The sequence below is a fragment of the Gopherus flavomarginatus genome, chromosome 12, assembly GCF_025201925.1.
Source record: "Gopherus flavomarginatus isolate rGopFla2 chromosome 12, rGopFla2.mat.asm, whole genome shotgun sequence".
Taxonomy (NCBI): Eukaryota; Metazoa; Chordata; order Testudines; family Testudinidae; genus Gopherus; species Gopherus flavomarginatus.
This window is the reverse complement of record NC_066628.1, coordinates 34532716-34552673: the sequence shown is the minus strand read 5'-3', so window position 1 is coordinate 34552673 and position 19958 is coordinate 34532716. Positions and strand designations below refer to the sequence as shown.

Here is a 19958-nt window from a genome sequence, read left to right as displayed (position 1 = left end):
TTCCCAAAGCCTGCACCCTTCCTGCACCCTAATCCCCAACCCAGGACCTGCACCCCAGACCTCCCCCCTGAAACCCTGCCCAGAGCCTTAGGCAGGTGGAGGCGGAGTTTGAGGGGCAGAGTTGGGGGGGACGGGTTCTGGGCACCACCAAAATTTCTACAATCTTGCCTCCCATGCTCACTGATGGCTCCTTCCATTCCCCAGGCCTTATTCACCCAGTACCAACATCCTATTCTTCTCATTTCCCCTTTTCCCACATTTTGCTGCCTGGCACCAATCCCGTTCTCCCGCTGCTGCTTCTAGGGTGACCAGATGTCCTGATTTTATAGAGACAGTCCCAATATTTGGAGCTTTTTCTTGTATTGGTTTCTGTTACCCCCTGCCCTGATTTTTCACCCTTGCTATCTGGTCACCCTAGCTGCTTCCTAGCTTCTCTCTACATTCGCTACTGCTGCCCTGCTCCCCCCATTCACTCTTCTACTCTGTTAGCTGTGAGGGTCACAGTGATAGCAGCCCTCCTGTGCTTCTGCTGCAATAGCATTAGAAGTGCAGATAGTCCTCTGTTACCCATTACTTTGGAATTACTTTGAAAGAAAGCCCCCATCCAACTGCCCCCCTCCTTCCTGACTGCCCCCTTGACCCCATTCAACCCTCCTGTTCTCTGACTGCCCCGGCCCCTATCCACACCCCTGCCCCGACCACCACCCCAAACTCCCCTGACCCTTATCACACTGCCTGGAGCACCAGTGGCAGCTGATCCCAGTGCCAAACTAACGGTAGAGGTAGCACTGATAAGAGAGGAGCAGCACTTCAGACCAGCAGCTTTTGAAGTCAAAGGGACGAGGCTGAGGTATTTTCAAACCAGTTTTAATTCTTGATTGTTTAGAACAACCCCCTGGAAAGCCAGATCTGAAGTTTGCTTCTTTAATGAAATATTCCATTTTGTTCCACAGATACCAGACACCTGCTGTTCTGTCAGGGCAGGGCTGCTCGCGAGGAGGTGCGCACTTTTGTTATCGTAGGGCTGCTCAAGGAAAGCAGAGTGGATTTTGAACACAGGTTTGTTATTACAGGGCTAATCAAGAGCTAGCTCAATGGTTTGAGCATTGGCCTGCTAAACCCAGGGTTGAGTTCAATCCTTAAAGGGGGCCGTTTAGGGATCTGGGGCAAAAATCTGTCTGGGGATTGGTCCCCCTTTGAGCAGGGGGCTGGACTAGATGACCTCCTGAGGTCCCTTCCAACCCTGATATTCTGTGAAGATCACTGAGCATTGCTTTGTTATTTTAGGGTTGGTTGTAATGAAGCAAGGTTTGGAACACTGGTTTATTCTTGAGGGCGGCTTGTAAGGGGCCAGGCTCCCTGCAGATTGGTTTGTTATTGCACGGCTGGTTCTAATGAATGCTGGGCTTTCCCTACCAGTTTGTTGCTGTATGGCTGTTTCTAATGGAGCTAGGTTGTGGATGCTTATTTGCTACCGAAGGACTACTCATGACAAGTGCTGGGCTGTGCATTCTAGGCTGTTTTTATAGGGTTGCCTGTGAGGAACTGCCGTACACCCATTAGTTTGGGATATCAGATGCTATCAGGGTGAGGGAATGACTCAAGAACCCATTAGAGAGCTTTGGGGGAATGGGCACGGGAAGATGGTTTTAATCAGATAAGGGAATTCAGTACATTGCTGCTGCATGCTATGAGATATCCTTTTAAGCTTCGGTAATTTTTTTGAGTCCCTGGGAAGCTTGTGAGGTGCCTTTGAAGGAAGCATGACTTATGAAAATGCAGTTTTTAGCCTAGATGGGTAATGTTAATGTTAATGAGAAAATATTGCGGTCTGTGATTGCAGTTCTCCCGAATCCCATAAGTTTGAAATAAATTATTCTGTTTTCCTAAATGAGGCAACACGGCACAATACTGCTTTTAAGTCAGTTCGATGGTGATTATTAATTTGTGGAGCACCGTTCACAAGGTTTGCCAGATTAAAAACAAATTAAAACAGAGGAAAGAGTTACAAACTTTCATTTAGTGGGGGCGGGGAGAAAACCTTTGCTTTAGGGTTTAAAAGGAGCAATGAGACTGGCAGCTAGAGAATTTTGCATGAGCAGAAAGCGACTTAGGCAAAAAGGGTCTGATTCTATTATCCATTGAAGTCAGTGCAATAACCCTGGGATAAGTGGGATCAGAACTCAGCAGAGTGAGTTCTCAGCCGATGAGGACTGTGGAGAGGAGAAGGAGCTTTGTGCTGAAATTCTGGCCAGTTAGTGAGCACTGTTATTAGCTTCTGAAATATATACAATTGCACTAAAGAGAACCACGTGGGTAATAGATAATCTAGGACAACATATTCAAAAGGCACCACTCATTTAAGCTGCCCCGCTTAACACCCAGAGTGCATTTTTCCTGGAGCACCTACAGCTCCAGGAGCTGTTTGCACTCAGCCCTTCTGAAAAAATCAGGCCTAAGGTTACAAACTGGGAACCCCAAACTGAGACCCTGAAGCCAGTCGCCACTGTTCAAACATACTATAGACTAGCCGGCCTTTGGTCACGCGGAGTTTTAAAAGGCAACTAACCTGGGGGATAGGAATGCAATTTTGCTGGGGCAGATGCTCTAGAAGCTGTTAGTAGAATCCCACAAGCGTGGAAAATAAAAACAATCAAGAGCTCAAACCCACAGTGATGTGTTTTGTCCCTGAATTTGAGGGAAGATGAGTAGAGTTTATCGTGACTCCCAACCAAATCTTTGGAATCTCCTCAGAGTTACTATCAGTTATCTGCTGCCTCAATTGGGAAGTTTTGTCACTCTTCCATCGGTGTCCTGGCCCTGGCGTAGCTTCACCAGTGGGAGAGCTAGCATAGACCACACACTGGCATTTTTACCTCCCCAGCATCTCACCCTGACCAAGCAAGTATAGATGACATGGTGATAAAAACATTGGCAGCTGGTCTACCCCAGTGAATTTCACCAGAACCTCACTGTAGATGAGACTTTATCGGCATCCCCGAGCCCCATCCATTAGACTCTGTCTTGGATCACAGAACATGGTTCTGTTGTCCAGTACAGCAGACTTATAATATGCCCCACAGCCCACATGAGCTGGGGAGGAAGGAACCTTCAAAGGGACTGCCCCATAACCACTGCAGATGGCCGCTTTGATCGCAAAGTCTGCTCTCAGCACTAAACTGCCATGCAGCGTGAGCCCCACTCCCCTCCCTTGCAGAGGGGAGAGCGCTACTCCCTGGTGTCTCGTATCTGAGATTTCCCCTGTTGTTGGCACCTGCATTATTATCTAGAGAGGATTTATTTCATTCTGAAATAGGTCTTCAATGAAGTTATTAATCAGAGAGAGAGATGGAAGAGTACAACAAAGTTTATTGTGTGCTGTGGATGAATGATAAGCGAATACCAATGCCTTGGATAACAATCAGGAGAGAGAGAGAAAGGAAGGCAAAAGAAGTGCAGCATTGTGGGTAAATATATGCTGCTTCTGGTGATGATTACCCTCAAAGTAATTAGTTTTTAAATCAGGCAGACATTTCAGAAACTACTCACTATGAGCGGCTTTAATTATTTATACTCCCTTTTATTCTTCTTATTTATAGTCATCCTCTTTGGAAAGGGAGATGCTTTCTGGGGTGGGCCACTCAGCCCGAACAGAAAGCCAGCTCCAGCCTGGCCTTGCTGAGCACGCATCTCTGTAAGAGCCAGTAATTTTAACAGCTACTGGATGCGGGGTTGGGGGAGGGACCAAAAAACCTCAGAGGCCAAGTTTCACTTGTGCTGGTTTTTCTGGTTGCAAGACAAATCAAAGTGAAAATTTCCACCCAAGTCACTAGCTCTGGAAAGCCCTCCTCTGCTTAGTCACTAAACTGTCCCTCTTTTCCATCATCCATTAAAGTGAGGCCACTCAGCAAGTCATCCGCCTTGAGCCCCCTGCTGTCCCACTGCAGCGCTGGTAAGCCAATTTCCCCGAGGCAGGGCTGAACTTTTCAGGGAATGTTTAGTCTCCCTGAGAACAAGGGAGACTTATTTTCGCTTTACTCTTTGCACAATATACTAAGTATTAGGGATTGGTACATAACTGGTGCTGCCTTTTTGTTAACCTTTGAGCTGCTGACAAACAGGAGAGGAAGGGAAAGGGCACGGCCAAGAGCTTTGCTGGAGTGTGGTCCAGTGGTTAGGACAAGGAATCAGGACTCCTGTGTTCTATGCATATCTCTGCCAGTGACTCATGAAATGATTTTGGTCAAGTCACTTAACCACCCTGTGTCTCGCTGCCTCTCAGTGCTCACCTGAAAAATAGGGGTTAACCCACATTTGCAAAGCACTTTGAGAGCTTGGGCTGGAAGGTGCTGTGTAGACGGAAAGCATTTTACTAGCCTGGCAACCTGCAGCTAAAGCAGTACAGTGGATCTCAGGGCATCCAGCGGGGGAGGGATGTGTTTCTTGCCTGCTTTGCAGGCATGAAACCCTCAACCCAGCTTCTGATGATCTGTCACAGACTCTCTTAGGCCATGGCTACACTAGAGAGTTGCAGCGCTGGTGAGGGGGTTACGGCGCTGCAACTTAGGATGTGGTCACACTTGCAAAGCACGGCCAGCGCTGCAATTCCCTGGTTGCAGCGCTGGCTATACACCCGGTCGAGCCTCGGGTGTAGCGATTCCAGCGCTGGTGATCCAGCGCTGGTCAGCAAGTGTAGACCCCACCAGCGCTTTTATTGACCTCCGGGGTATAAGGAGGTATCCCAGAATTCCTGTCCACAACAAACCGGAAGAAAGGGAGAGCTCGGAGTTCAGCCAAACTGCTTATTTAAAAAACAAACACAGCTCCTGTTTGCTGAGCGAGCGGAGGCACGCAGGGGAATTACTTTGGAATGTTCACAGCTGTTTGCTTGAAGAGAGAAACAGCACTCTCACACGGCAGAGGGGGAGGGGGAAGTCCGTGTTGAGCAGTTGCTTATCTGGTCTGACGGGTATTTAGGAGTGCATAATTTGCATTTAGTGAATGAGAGAGGAGTGGGGGAAGGGAGTCAGAACTTTTAAAATGATTGAAGGTAGGCACTGTGTGTCTTCCAGTCCTTAGAACTTGCAAGGCAGGGAGCTGAGAACAGTGTCAACTCCAAAAATCCATTCCGTCTGTCTCCTCCACGCTCCCTGTCACATTTCACCCCACCCCCCTCTTTTGAAAAGCACGTTGCAGCCACTTGAATGCTGGGATAGCTGCCCACAATGCACCACTCCCAACAGCGCTGCAAATGCTGCAAATGTGGCCACACTCCAGCGCTGGTAGCTGTCAGTGTGGCCACACTGCAGCGCTGGCCCTACACAGCTGTACGAACACAGCTGTAACTACCAGTGCTGCAGAACTGTAAGTGTAGACATGGCCTTAGTAATGGATTTTCCTGTTAAACTGTGGCTCAGATCCTGAATTTAGAGGAGAAAGGGCATGATTTGGCCTTTGTGTACACAAAACTTGCCTTACCCACTACTGAAATTCAGCGACTTCCGAGGCATGCTCAGCAGCTATTTAATGGTGCTTAGCAATACTAAATCAGAGTTTAGAACAGGAAGTGGATGCCTCTTGCATCAGCAAGGAGAAGGATGACTTTAGTGCCTCTTAAAAATATTGTATCCATTTGAAACTGAAAAAGAAATGTAGAAAGGCAAAAGTGTAATTGGACACCTAGAAAATTGGCACACTAGGGGTCACATGTTTGTTTTTACAAGAAAGTACTAGGGGATTTTTCATGTCCAAATATTACTCAGAAACTGCTTTTCATCTCATCTGAAAGCTCTTCACCTTTTCCAACATGTGCACAAGGTTCTAACACACTATTACTGTTTACTTCACATGAGAAATACACAGATCTGGACAAACTATTGAACACACCCACACATCTCTCTGCCTCAGGTTCCTCACCACTCTGAAGAGTTTTCATGGGGTCTAGGATTCCTCTCCTGCAGGTCATGGCTTTAAGAATCATGGAGTCTCTCTCTGCCCTCTGCAATCAGTGGCCTTCTGCTCTCCTGCCCAAGCTTCCTGCATCTCTCAAATTTTTATGTCCCATGACCTGCAACTGATTTCTTTGTTTTGCTATGGGAATCTTCCACACTCTACTTCTCCAGACCTCTGCAGATACACTTTGGTCAAACTGGTTTCTCTAAACTTCAGCTAGCCCATTGCCCCATGTTGCTTCCACCTGAACAGATGACCATTAACAGTCTAATGACTCACCACTGTACCTGGTGGGGGGCGGGGGGAGAACATGCTATAACCCTGACAGCAGATGATTGACAACATGGCCACACTGAGGCATTCCATGATACAACACTTTCAGAAGAACTTCATAGCACCAGCCAGAATGAGCTGTACATAGATAAATTTTCCAGGTCATCACAGGGCACACACAACATTTTTTTCAACAGGCTGTCATTTATGTGACATCCACCCTTAACCTCTTCAGTCCCACACGTCAATATGCAATCGTCGTGAAGTTGCTACCCAAACACCACTCCTTGATATTTAAGCTTGGAAGGATGAGATTTTTAATCAATAAATGTTAATAAACATTGATTTCACTGTACACACACAAACTGATAAAAAATAACAAATTCACAGATAGGCAGAGAAATTAAAATGCTGCCTGAGAACTTCTTAGTTTGATTTCAGGCTATTTACTTTGCATATTGTGATATTAACTATTTGTGTTTTAACAGTAATAAAGTTTTAACTTTTTGAATCTCAACATCTACTATCATTAAATAATTATTGTCTGACCCTCCTAAGTTTCCTGCAACTATGACAATTTAAATCTATTTAAAAACTGAAAAAAGCATAACCCCTATTGTCACACAACTGTGAACAAAAGTTTAAATAGATAAAATAAATCTTGAAAATAAACATCAATACCTTTCAAAAATATATTTAAAAAAAATAAAAATCAAATGCTGCCAAACCTACTGATGTTACATAGACCTGCAAAGTTAGCTCAGTGTAATTTCATATCCTGCAAGCTGGAAGTATAGAATATAGGATAACCTGGTAGAAACTGGGACCCCCTTAGGGGAGAAAAAACAAACAAACAACAAAATAAAGCCGATCACACCCTGAGACTTTTACGTTCCTGAACAAAGACCCTGAGGTCTGTGTGCTTAAATTCAGAGGCTGTTATTTGATAGGAGCAGCGCCCAGGGTTCAGCACAAGAATCAATTGTTAATAAAGAATGATAATATCTATCTTAAGTATTTCTAGTGCCCCCAGGTCCCATTACCATTACACCTCACAAGCTTTCATGTATTGGTCTTCACAACACCCCTGTGAGAGTAGCAAGTGCTGCTATCCCCATTTCACAGCTGAGGAATTAAGGCCGGGGATATTAAGTGGCTTTCCCAAGCTCCCACAGGAAGCGGGCGGTGGAGTTGAGAATTAAACCCAGGTCTTCTGAGTCTAAGACTATCACCCTAACCACTAGACCAGCCTTCCCTTGAATTAAAGGATCATTATACTGTGATTTTTCTAACACAGGGGGTTACTAGAGCAAAGCCTGAAATAACTATTGTGGGTTGGTTTCTCAAACAGATCATAGGCCCTTTGGAGAATACACTGGGGAATGCCTCCCTCTATCGAGCCCTTTCAGAAATGCCACCAACTCTTTATATGGAGCCCAGCATGGGAAGTTTTAGTCTCATTCTCTTTTCTGTTTGTAACTGGCTCATTCAGATGTAACCAGCAGTTAAAGTAGATTGAAACCAGAGGAGGAGCTCTCATGGTACCAGTCTAAAAGGGGGGTTGTTGTGCTCCCCAGCCAGGAAAGGAAGGGAATCTTCCCCTCTGTTTTCAGGAGAGGTGAGCCCTTCTCCCACTATGCTGCCATACCCCCAATTCCTGCTTACTTTAACCTTTGTGTATAGTTGTCCCCTTCGGTCCCAAGAGCTGCCGGTGGGCAAAAACGCTCTTAGGACTTATTGTAGCCAGCAGGGGATGAGGGGGCAAGTGGCTCCAGCCAGCCCCCAGTGAACCTGTTAGCCACAGATCTCTTTTCTCCACAGTGAGTACCTCTTGTTGCTGGCCAAGCCCCGGGTAGGGTCCTTCAGCACGTGTCTTCAGTCCACCCCTCAGAGCTCTCAGAAAGAACTTGCCTAACTCTGCCCCAGCACTAAGGGGCCAGGCCTTGTCACCATGGTTCTGTAATTGAACCCAGCTGCTTCCCCTTCTGCTTCTCCCTAAGGCTGCATTAACTCCTTCCTGGCCTTTGCAGACCCAGCCAGGTAAATCAAATTCAAATCCCTTCACTTTTTGAGGACCCCATATCCAAACTAGCCAGGATCCCTCTCCCCCTAACCTAGATTAATGTGGGGCGACATTTCAGTTCCAAACCCGTTCCTGCTTCAAGGCAGCTGAAGCCCCAAAAACAGCTCAGCTCCCAGGATTTCTACTATTTTGGTCCAAAAGTCTTGTGACAAGAAGTTATGAGATTTCCCAAAGGGCCGATCCGCCTCCTAGCCCTAAGTTGGGTATGAGCTTGCAATAGGGGCAGGGACTGCACACTTCTCATAACATACTGGCAGCTCTGTATTTTTCATAAATAAAAGTAGGGAGGTTTTTAAATCTTGGGGGAGCAATATTGTATTAACAGTCCAGCTGCAGCCAGCAGAGCAGACTGTACATAACGTGTCAGAGCTTCCTCAGAACAGCTGGCTTTATTGCTGTCTCCTTTTATAAAAACCACCTTTCCATAGCACCCTAACAGCTGGAAGTCATTTGCTGAGCCATTCCCGTGAAATGGACTTTGACCCAGAGGAACGGTTCTTCAGCCGAGTTGAACGGCACAGTCCCCTTTTCTTAGAAGAGGAATTTTGCCCATCCCAAGCTGTTTTCCAGCATCCCTCTCCATCGTGCTCAGGAACATTTGTTGGATACAGCAGAAATGTTGGGCTAGCTCTGTGCACTCACTGGGCTGGAGCTTGCAATGTGCTGGGCACCCTTAGCTCCCATGTCTTTTGCTTTGTACAGGGGTAAATTGCTCATAGGCTGAAACAGAATCTTAGGAAAAGCCTGCAGGATGAGGTAACGCTTGTGGGAGCTGGGGGCGAGGGGAGGTATTACCACAGTCACATCTCCAGCTCATTCGTAAGTGCTGCATCATCTACATCAGTCCTTTTTCATAAGAACTTCAGCTCAAGTGGCCATCTGCCCATTGCAATTCACTAAAACAATGAGACACTCTGTGCAGACAGTTTCACGACTGTAGAATCTCATTTGTCGGAAGAGAATGGGGGACCAAGAATTTATCTGGACTAATTGGGTTTTGGAGAAATGGGAGAAACTTTAATACAAAGTGTTCGGCAATGGACATAACCCGTCCACTATTTAAATTGGGCTAAAAAGGGGTTGCAAGATAAATGAGGTTCTACTGTGTGTCAGAGTAGCTAGACAGAAATATTTCTTTGACAATTATAAGACAATATAATTCCATCCACACAGAAGCACAAAGAACCCACATAGTTGAGCTGCTCAGTAATAGTGACCATAATGTCATTAAATTTAACATCCTTGTAGTGGAGATAATATGAAAAACACCACCACGGTAATGTTTAACTTCCAAAAGGGGAACTACACAAAAATGAGGATGTTAGCTGGAAATTAAAAGGCATTGTCACAAAGATTAAATACCTGGAAGCAAAATAGGCACTATTTAAAAATCCCATAATAGAAGCTCAGACTAAGCGTACACCCCAAATCAGAAAAGATAATAAGAGGACCAAAAGAATGCCAGCATGGAAAAACAGAAAAGTAATGGAGGCTTTTAGAGGCAAAAAGTCATCCTTCAACATTTACAAGTCAGATCCTAGTGAGGCTATCAGGTGCAAAAACTGCTAGTTTAAGTATAAGTATAAGATGGCAGACCAAGAAAGAATTTGAGAAACAAGTTGCTAAAATGCAAAAACTAACAGTAAACATTTTTTTTAAGGACATCAGAAGCAGAAACCTGCCAAACAGGCAATGGGACCACTGGACGATCGAGGTGCTAACAGAGCACTCAAGGAAGACAAATATTGGGACTATTATAATGCCACTATTTAAATCCATGGTGTGCCCACACCTGGAGTACTGTAGTTTTGGTTGCTCCATCTCAAAAAAGACATAGTGGAACTGGAAAAGGTTCTGAGAAGGGCAACGAAGAGGATAAAGAATATGGAATCGCTTTCACACAAGGTAAGACAACAAAGATTAGGGCTGTTTACCTTACAAAAGAGATGACTAAGGGGCAACATGATAGATGTCTATTAAATCATAACTGGTGTGAGGAAAAAGTGTTATTTACCCTTTTCCACAATACAAAAATCGGGTGTGCATCACCTGCTGACATTAATAGGCAGCAGGTTTAATACCAACAAGAGGAAGTCCTTTTTCACACAAAGCACAATTAACCTCTAGAACTCATTGCCATGGGATGTTGTGATGGTCAAAAGTATAACCAGGTTCATAAAAGAACTAGATAAGTTCATGGATGATAGATCCAGCAATGGGTATTAGCCAAGATGGCCATGGGTGTAGACCCATGCTTGCAGCAACCTGAAAACTCCTGATTACCAGAAGCTGGGAGAAGCCAAGGGGTGGCTGAGTCCAATTGCTTGTTCTTTACACTCTCTATGAAGTCTGGTATTGGCCACTGTCAGAGACAAGATACTGGGCTAGATGCACCATTGGTGTGACCCCATATGGCCTTTCTTAGAATAATAGCACTTGCCCATGTTGTGAGACTGTGTGTTGGAAATGGACATCCCAGTATCACCTGAGCGCAACTTAGTGCTTTCAGGTCAGCACATCCTCTCTTCCTGCTTCAGCACCTGCTTCTTTCCCCACTTCATCAGACCAGCCTCTGAACAATGGCTTGCTCATCCTAGTCCCAGCACCAGGGTTCTACTCAGCTGCTTTCCCAACCACCTGTCTCCTGTTCCATGCTACAGCTCTGCCACCCAGGGACTCTGGGGTCCTTCACTGAGGCCAGACCTCATTCCTCCAGTGGAGCTGCAGCCTTTGGGGAATGCTCATTAAGGGTCTTGCCCCTGAACACTCATCTGAGCAGCGTAAGAGTCTCAGGGAACAGCTATACTTATGCTAGCCAGTGCATGGTGTGCCTGAAAAGTGGGGCCCATCCATGATCACTTCATTCACACAGACTGCAGTTTCTGTGCAGGAACCTCTCCTTTGAGTATCTCCTGTCTGGATCCCACTGCCCTCAAATCCTCACATCTATGCTGCCTTCATCCTTGCAACTCTTTCCCCTTGCCCCACCAACCAGGGCTGGCTCTGGGGCAGGCTGCTCCTTTTCTTTTAGGGTTGGTTTGCCAGGCTGTGATTATGTGTCTTTTTGTTTGCGTTGCTGATTGGCTGGTTGCAAGTGCGGGGTGGGGGTGGGTTGGCTCAGCTGCTGCAGGGAGGGGCGTGCCAAAACCATTTTCCATCATGCTGGCCTGCAAAACAGCTAGGGCTGCTGCTGCCACTTACCACACTGGTCTGGAGAGGGTGTTGAAACAGAATATATGGTACTTAAAAGGTCTCTTTTTCCTCTTTTAAGTATCCCAGCACCTAGCTGGGTACATGCTGGAGAGGTCCTTGTCTCTCAGCCAGCTCCAGCCAGACTCTCCTCTTCCCATTTACAAACCCAGTGAAAATGTAGGAGTCCTTCAGGAACTTCTGGGTAGGAGTCCTGTACCCTGGTCCCTGAATTACTGCTCCCCTCACTTTCCACTTCCTGTCTGGTTTATAGTGCAGCTGATGGGTTCCAGTTCTTTGGACCCCTTAGCCTAATAACGCTTTTCTGCTCAGTCCCAACAAGACCTGAACATACTGGGACAGGACTGATCAGTATCGGTGAAGCTGAATACGTTCAATGAAGCTTCCTGGTCTTTACTAATGAGTGTTGGTCCAGTAAAGGCTCCTGGTATTGCCTCAAGTGAATTGCAGCCTCTGTTAGAACAGTACCAGTATCAGGAATGGGAATACCTTAGCAGAATGAAACAATACAGGAGTTGAGGGAGGTAGGTCTCCCATAATAGAATTTGGCTAGGACACTGCGGCTGCCTGTCCAGATTTTTAAGGCTGCTCAGCATCCATCTCCACTTATATCCCAGATCTGGTCCAATATCCTTATTATTGTTGAAAGAACCAGAGTGATCTTTATTAGCCACAGGACCTCTTTTGTCTTATTCAAAAGTGGCACCCCCAACGCCCTAGCATGGTGGCACTGGGACCGTAGCAATTCGAAGAAGAGCATCACCTACGGAGACCCTAACGCAATCCCTGCAGCCCCTGGGTTTGCCTTCAGGAAGAAAAGCCCTTGCATAGTAAAAGATCTGACACAAGATCAACCTTCCTGAGGTTGTGTGGCTCTGAAAAAAACCACCACCAAACATTTCAAAGTCTCTTTCCATTTGCATTTGAAACATTTATTTTGGGAAATACATATTAAACACTATTATTTATACAAAAAAGGACTAAATTTGTCATAATGCATATAACACCCCAAAGGCCATATTTAATAGATCTGGATTAATTTTTTTAAACATTTTTTTCCCAAAAATTAGATTACAAAGGAGAAAGCGGCATGTCTTGCTTGGCCCAGCTTGAGATACTGTCTAGGAAAGGAGTTTAAGATGGTGATAACTGCAGAAGTGCATCACGCAGAAAAGACTTTCTACCCTCCCCTTTAATAGTCTTTTTAACACTTGAAATACATACCTTTTTCAGTTAATACACAATATTTTGTTTTTGCTAAAATATAGCAAGTCAGCAAGTAAATAATTCATTTTCCTCAACTTAACACAGCTCTGTAAAAATTCCTATTTTTTCAGGAGTGAGGCGAAACAGAGTTAAAGGGTTTGAGTACAAATTTCACCTGCAAGGCAAACACACCTGCACAGACACATCATGTGTCCCATAACCAAACCCACCAGTATAGAACATTTGCCCATGCAGGCATGAAGGGGGGCGATCTTGCAACATGCTACTTCCCTCTGCTATCATGTGGAATTGGGCCCTGCTAGACTCAATGCACCTGCAATGGGTTCCTGTTACTGGCCTGGCATGGATAGTAAGACAGCTGGAAATGGCATGGAGGGATGCAGCCCTGAGCACCCTCTATGGCTGGGTCGCTGAAGAGTGATGTGGGGGGAGCAGCAGTCTGCAGATACTCCACTGAAGCACGCGGGCCTCTGAATCAAGGGGAGAACAGCGTCCCTCTTCCAAACCTTCCTACCACCTGTAAACTGGTCTCATCCCTCATGGGGTTCCGGGGGGCTCTGCAGGTGTCTCTGTGAGGCTGGAAGTTGGGACACCTGTGCCAGTTTGTGGGAGCACCAAGACAAGACAATCTGGGCATAGTCTTACACCTCCACGGGGAGTCAAAAGTGATGTTGGGCAGGCACTGGAATCTCTCTTGGGGCTGAGTTTTTAGACAGAAGTCGAAGGTGGAGAACTGGATCTCTGCTCAAAGATCAACTTGCACATGGGTGGTTCTGTCCCTGCTGGATTGGCCCCTGGCATGGAGTTTCATTTAAGCACACTTGGCGTTTACGGTAGCTGATCTAAGTCAACAGACCATGTTGGGGATCAGGAACCCTATACTACAAAGCTTGTGTGAGATACCAGCCTAGCCTTTCTTACAGCTGAAGGCTTCTAACATGCGTGTGGCATGCGGGGCTTGGTCTGTGTGCACGCACATGGTTTTCTAGAGAAAGCATTGCCAGATTAAGGAACTGGCTATGTACATATAAGTTGCCCAGGTAAAGGAATAAACCAAATTGATCCAACAGCCTCCTCTGGCTTATTTAAAACCTAATAAAACACACAAGTCACACAGTACAAATAATTCTGGCCCCCTGCCCGTGCTTTGCAGAGATGGTTCTGTTCTCAGCCCCCTTCACACACAAACGTACTCTGAGCCTTCAACAATGACACTGAATTAAAAATAAATACACAAGTGTTCCCAGGAAACCAGCCATAGGTATGGTCCAAGCACTGAATGACAGGGAAAAGCTGGGTAGAAGAATCTCTGAAGAGTCAATCTCAATTGGCATTTGGCAGGCTGCACAGACAAACTAGCTATTGCATGAGTGCTGAATTCAAAGGCACTTCTCTCAGAGTGGGCTGGGATTTAGAGATCCATGAGTCACCCCATGGCATTCCTGGCTTATTGCATGTAGGCAGGTGACAGTGAGTGGGGTGAGTGGGTTGGCTAGGCACAGGGCTGGAGGCAGAAGAAAGGAGGCAGAGGTCCTTCCCTATCCATCCTCATGCCTGCACCTCGCTTACGAAGGCCACGTTTACTTAGAGAAAGCCTTGCCTTCAATGGACGGAGAAGAAAATAAAAAAGCCACGTGACGCAGGGCAAAGCCATCTGGTTCCAACGATCTTTACAGACATGATGCGTGGCAGCAAGGAGGGCAGGCTGTCTCTTCTCCGAGACAGCCCCCGCCCCTACTCCATGGCGCCGTTTCAAGACACGGAGGAGAGGGAAATCAGATTCATTTCATGATCGGCTCCTATGAGCAAGGAGGAGGAGGAGACTCACCCCTACCTAACAGCTTGGATTTCATTATAAAACAACCCTCGGGGCCTGCTCCAGCTCCTGTTGAAGCCAGGTAGAGTTAGCTGGAGCAGGCCTTCGTGAGGAGGGGACTCTTCCACATACCCTGGTGTTATACTTTGGCTAGTGTTAGAGAATAAATAGAGACTGACTTCTGATTTGGGACAGTCATCTCCTCCCCTCCCCTTACTCCCGCCCCTGCCATCCTGTTCAACCACCCAGCTGCCCCTCGCTACACCCAATGGGAGCTGAGAACGGAACCCCTGCGCCACGAGACGGGCAGCACCAGGGGACTGGCAGTCACCACGCTCTTCACGATAGATATGGCATCAGGTTATTTGGTCAGTTAACATCGGCAGCGCGGGGGAGGGGGATGGTGGCGGTGGCAGAAGAATTATATAAAAATAAAGGAGGGAGGGAAAGAAATGAGAGAGCGAGCGCGATGGGTCCTGGTGTCGGAGCGAGACTGTTACATTTCGTTGGCCTCCTGGTCAGCCATGCCGTTGGAGAGCGCACTCCGGCCCTCATTCAGCCGCTTCACTCGGTAGGCTTCGAAGTGGAAGCTGCTGGTAATGTCCTTGATGTTCTGCATGTGTGTCCTGCAGGAAAGCAGAGAAGCGGGTTAAATGAGATCGCTGTGCGCAGATGCGTGACCCCACAATGGGGCTTTCACGGCAGCAGAGTCTGCCACCACCTCTCCCATGCTGCCCTCTCTCAGCTTGCTGCCTGCCCTTTAGTCTGCAAAGCACTTCTGAGAGCAGCGTGACTCACACCCAAACAGCAGGCTGGGCCCATCTTAAAGTCTTTCACCTAGGAGCTGACCAAATGGCCCCTGGACTCCAGTGTAATACTTCCGACAGTGATCAGTGCTAGGGGCTTCAGGGAAAGGCCTGGAATTCCTAGAATCCATATATCATGAGGGGAAGTTCCCCACCAATCCAAGCTGGCAATCAGCTTAAGCCATGATACACAAGTCCAATGCCCCTTATTGCTTTACCCTAGCTGGTGTGACTGCAGGGACCAGTCTTATTTGTGCCGGAAGTTTTAGGCCTGGAGGTAGTTACTCTTCAGAAGGGTTTAGAGCATCACCTCCGCCACTATAGGGAACCAAACCTGAGATTCCACTCACTAGTATGAGCCCAGTGCTACAGCAGCTAACTGAAAGGCACGGAGGTGTATTGTGGCAATGGGCAGCTGGCACATTGATGCAGGAGACACGGTGCCTCAAGCAATCTTTGGGATGCCTCTATGATGGGTATCGCTAGTCTGACAGCAGGGCTCCCTTCCCATTCCCTACTCCCTAACTTCTCCTGCTGGCCAGTGCACACGGGAACTCCCCTAGTTCACGTCCTCATTCAAGAGGCTACGGATTGCACAGCAGCTGTTGCTACTGTGATCTGCAAGAAGGGCAGTGAGAATAAAGCAGCTCATGCACCAAGCAACTGCTAAGCTCTGCCCTTCCCTTTGATGCCACCTGCTGGCAGAAGTGAGGCCAACACAACAATGGAGTCTCTCTCACCCAAGAGCAGTTATACCGACCTGATCAGAAGATCCCGCAGGTAAGCAAACTCACAGTGTGTCGTGTTCTCAACTGGAAAGGAGAAGAGGAGGCAAACCGTTAGGCCGCAGCCCAGAACACAGCCACGTTTCCTGAGCAAGGCAGCAATTTCATGACAAGCAGGACTCTGCCTTTTGTTTCAGAATTAGCACCCATGCACGGTGGGAGTTCAAACAGCCTGGAGCAGGGGCTTCAGCCCAGCAGAAGGGTCACTGAGCTGAGTGATTCCACGGGCTTAAAATCAATGTTTGCCTGTCATGAGGAAAAAGCCTCTTTGGCATCGTTAGCCAGGATATTTACACAGAGGCTCATTAGCTGTTACCTGCCTAAAGAACAGCTGGCAAGAGATGGGAAGAGCTTTCATGTCTGTTTCCTCTGCTCACGCTCACTCGCTGCTGGAGTGTACACCCTCCGGTGTAAGCCCACTACCACTTCGCTGCGTCACGAAGGCAAGGGGCACCAACTGTCTCCTCGCAAACAACAAACCTGTTTCAACATAAGTGTCTCCCAGGGTGGCCTGGGGTAACCAGAAAGGCAAAAGGGAGAATGGTTTTGTGGTTAAGGCATTGGACTGTGACTCAGTAGCCCTGGATTCAATTCTTGGCTTTACCACAGACTTCCTGTGGGACTTGGAGCAGATCTCTGGGCCTTAGTCTGCCCCTCCCCCCAATCTTGATTTATGCTGTGGAACGACATGATCTACTGTTGGGACTGTTTGGATTAAAAGCTGCGTGGAGAGAAAAGCCATCAAAAAGAGATCACAGTGCTGTGTGATCATCCTATGTCCTGTTCTCAGTACACTGTGTCTTTGAACGGTGCTGTTGGTCTAATTCAGAGGGACAGAGCCTTGGGCCAAGGAAAGCGTCTTCCTCTTTGTTTTCTACATGGATGAACACGATGCTCAAATAGCAAGCAGATTAACAACACTATTTCTGCAACATAACCAATGGCAAATGTTGGGTCCCTGAGTCTCCCTATACTGAAGGCAGATACCCCCGACCTGAAGGATGACCAGCATTTCTCACAAATCCACCCAGGACCATCACTACCAAGCTTTGAGAGTTACCAAGAACAGGCCACAAGAGGGCATCCAAGGGTTTAAAATAAAATTGGTTTCTCTGGCATCTTTGTTAAGCACTTACTCGAAATAGGATTTCTATAAAAAGGATCGTAAAATCAGAAAAAGCTCTGAAATGGAAGGTGCGGGGGAGAGGAAAGAGAGGGAGGGAGCAGTGAAATCACATGGACTGTGCCTCTGGAATCCTAGCTACCGAGCGCAGAGCAGAGCATGTGTCGCACTGTTAGAGGGATGCTTCCCCAGTGAAATGCTGGCGTGAAACTGACTGTGGAAGGAAAGAAGGGAGGGGGAAAAAAAAAAAAGGAGGAAGGTTCAGCACGTGATGGGGAAGAGAGACGAATAGATCCTGCGAGAGTCCTGGATAGGACTATTCAAACACCCCAGCGGGTGCTGAGAAGCTGGCCGTCTGCACAGACACCCCCTGCCCGCAGGCAGCCAGCATTCGGTTTCAGGGTCCTGAAGCAACTGAGGAGACTGGCTTGGTGCATGGAGGGTCCCTTCCAGATGCAAGGCAGGGAGGGCCTGAGGAGCTGGATATGGCCATTTGTGGGCCCTTTCATGAAGCAGCAAGACGGAAAAAAAGGCTGTGCACCCCCTGCAGGCACCAGTGGGATGGGAAGGAGAAAGGGGCTGGGAAGAAGGGCCCTGCCCCCATTCAACTTGATCCTAGCGTTTTCAGAGAGGCAAAAGATGTCACCACTCAGTATCCTTCATTCCCAGCCTCTGCAGATTAGGGAGTGGGGGTAGGTGGGTGGAGACTATTCCGTGGGGCAGAGAAAGTCATGCACTAGTCCCAACCGAGCACAGTGGCTATTGCTAGTGCAGTTGACTCCACTGAACGTAACTGACAAAAAAGAGCTCATTTGAGACTGTGCCCATTTTTGCTCCTTTGGACAGATAAAAGCTGTTGAACAGGAGTGCCACCTCCTAACAGGCACACTTCCCTCCTCAGCAATAGCAGGAGTGTCCAGTCTTCTCTGGATAATCATTGGGAGGCAGCTGAGATGGGTATGGGGAGCGCTAGGACCTTGCAGGGATAAAGGGGGTGAACATGTAACAAAGGCTTGCTCTCTCCAGTGTATGTTGGCCCTTGTAGTTAAACAAGGGACAGCTCAACCCCCTACAATAGCGCTCTTGGAATATCATCCTCTCCTCCCTAGTTCTCTAGTCTCCAGGGCAGACCAGATGATTCTGATGGAAAATGCATGCGGAATCCCCATCCCCTCACATGCTTCCTTCCCATCTTCCTCCATCAGAATGCAGCAGTTTCAGGTCACCTAAGACTACAGATTTCTAGGCTCAACTGCACCAACAATGGCTGCAGGCTAGGGAAAGAGATTTCTAGAGCCTGTTAAGAGAATCTTCACACTAACATGGCACTCTTGCAGCCAGGCCCCTCCTCTGGGGCAATTGTTGAACAAGAGAAAGATGCTGGCATCAGGGCTGAAGACAGGAGAGAAGAGAGACAACAGAAAAGAAAACAATGGGAGCAGTGGAGGATCCTCCCCTCCTAACCAGCAGTCAGGAGAACGATGAAAGGGCTCAGAAATGACCCTGCTCTCATCCTCAATCCCAGGGATTCTTCAGGAGCCCTCTTCTTCCTTGGGCCTTCAACTCCCATGACACTGCAGGGCAGCGGTGGGAATGCTGCTTTGGAAGGTGCAGGGATGCACTGTGTTGAGGGAAGGGCAAGAGGGGTGAGGGGAGCATGGAACAGGCTACAGAGTCTGAAATATTTCAGTCATGTGGGGAAGCATAGGAGGGGGAGCTCTTAATCTGTATTATAGTAGCATCTTCACTGGCCTCAGCTGAGATCAGGCTCCTTTGTGCTACGTATGTACACACTAAGACAGTGCCTGCCCCAAAGAGCAAACAGCCTAAACAGAGAATACAGAGAGAGTGGGAAGAGGGGAGACAGGTTCCGCGAGTGCTAGTGACTTGCTCAAGGTCACAGCAGCTCAGTGGCAGAGCTAGAAACAGAACCCAGGTTTCCTGGACTCCAACCTGATGCCTTAACCACTGGGCCATACTGCTTCCTGTACGACCATTTATCAAACACCAGTGCTTCTCCTTCAATAGCAGCCATGTAATCTCCTCTGTGGGGCCCCAGCACTTTTCTGGAGGGACCCTCACCTGTATCTGCTTCTCTGTGGATGGAGAGCTGCCCACCAGCCATGAGACCCCAGCTCTGGGATCCTTGGTCCGGGCTCTGCAGTGTCAGTCACAAGGCTTTCAAGATCCACTCCCATCAAAATACCACAACTGGAACCTGCTCTATTCTGTAGAGGGCAGTGATGTGAGCTATATCCACATATTACACATGCTTCCAACGATCACCCTTTGACTTCCCGTTCAAACACTGCAGAAGACAGACATGGGTGTGTGTGTAGGGGGGAGACAAACAACGACTGCCCCTACCTTCAATGGTGCCCCACTTTGTTTTCCTTCCAAGAATTCTTCTCCCATTAACCTGGTATTCCTGGTCACTGCCCACCACTGCAAATGGAATCATTTCCTGGAGGGAGAGAGCACAGCGCACAGGTTAATGGCGTCATCCTGGAAGCCAGCAGGTAAACCAAACTGGGCGGAGCGGCCTTGGGTAGGATAATCCACAGCCAGCCCGGCAGGCAAAGCCGTTCTGGTATGCATTTAAGAGCTCTGGTCTCCGGGCTGTGGGTCCATCCTCCAGAGAAATCTACAGAGGGGATTTTTTATTGACAAGTTTCACAGGAAC

The 19958-nt window shown here is 47.6% G+C and overlaps 1 protein-coding gene across 6 annotated transcripts in view; it reads right to left on the bottom strand.

Annotated features, from left to right (window-relative positions):
* Nucleotides 1-12424: 12424 nt before the first annotated feature.
* SEPTIN9 (septin 9) overlaps nucleotides 12425-19958 on the bottom strand; it is a 271829-nt gene continuing 264295 nt past the window's right edge. For all 6 annotated transcript variants that reach the window (XM_050919338.1, XM_050919337.1, XM_050919340.1 and 3 more), the window contains 3 exons: nucleotides 19643-19739; nucleotides 16128-16179; nucleotides 12425-15187 (listed from right to left, as the gene is read on the bottom strand). In XM_050919338.1, coding sequence (XP_050775295.1) covers nucleotides 15058-15187; nucleotides 16128-16179; nucleotides 19643-19739 — 279 coding nt within the window. In that variant the 3' untranslated portion in view covers nucleotides 12425-15057. The remainder of the gene's footprint in view (nucleotides 15188-16127; nucleotides 16180-19642; nucleotides 19740-19958) is intronic.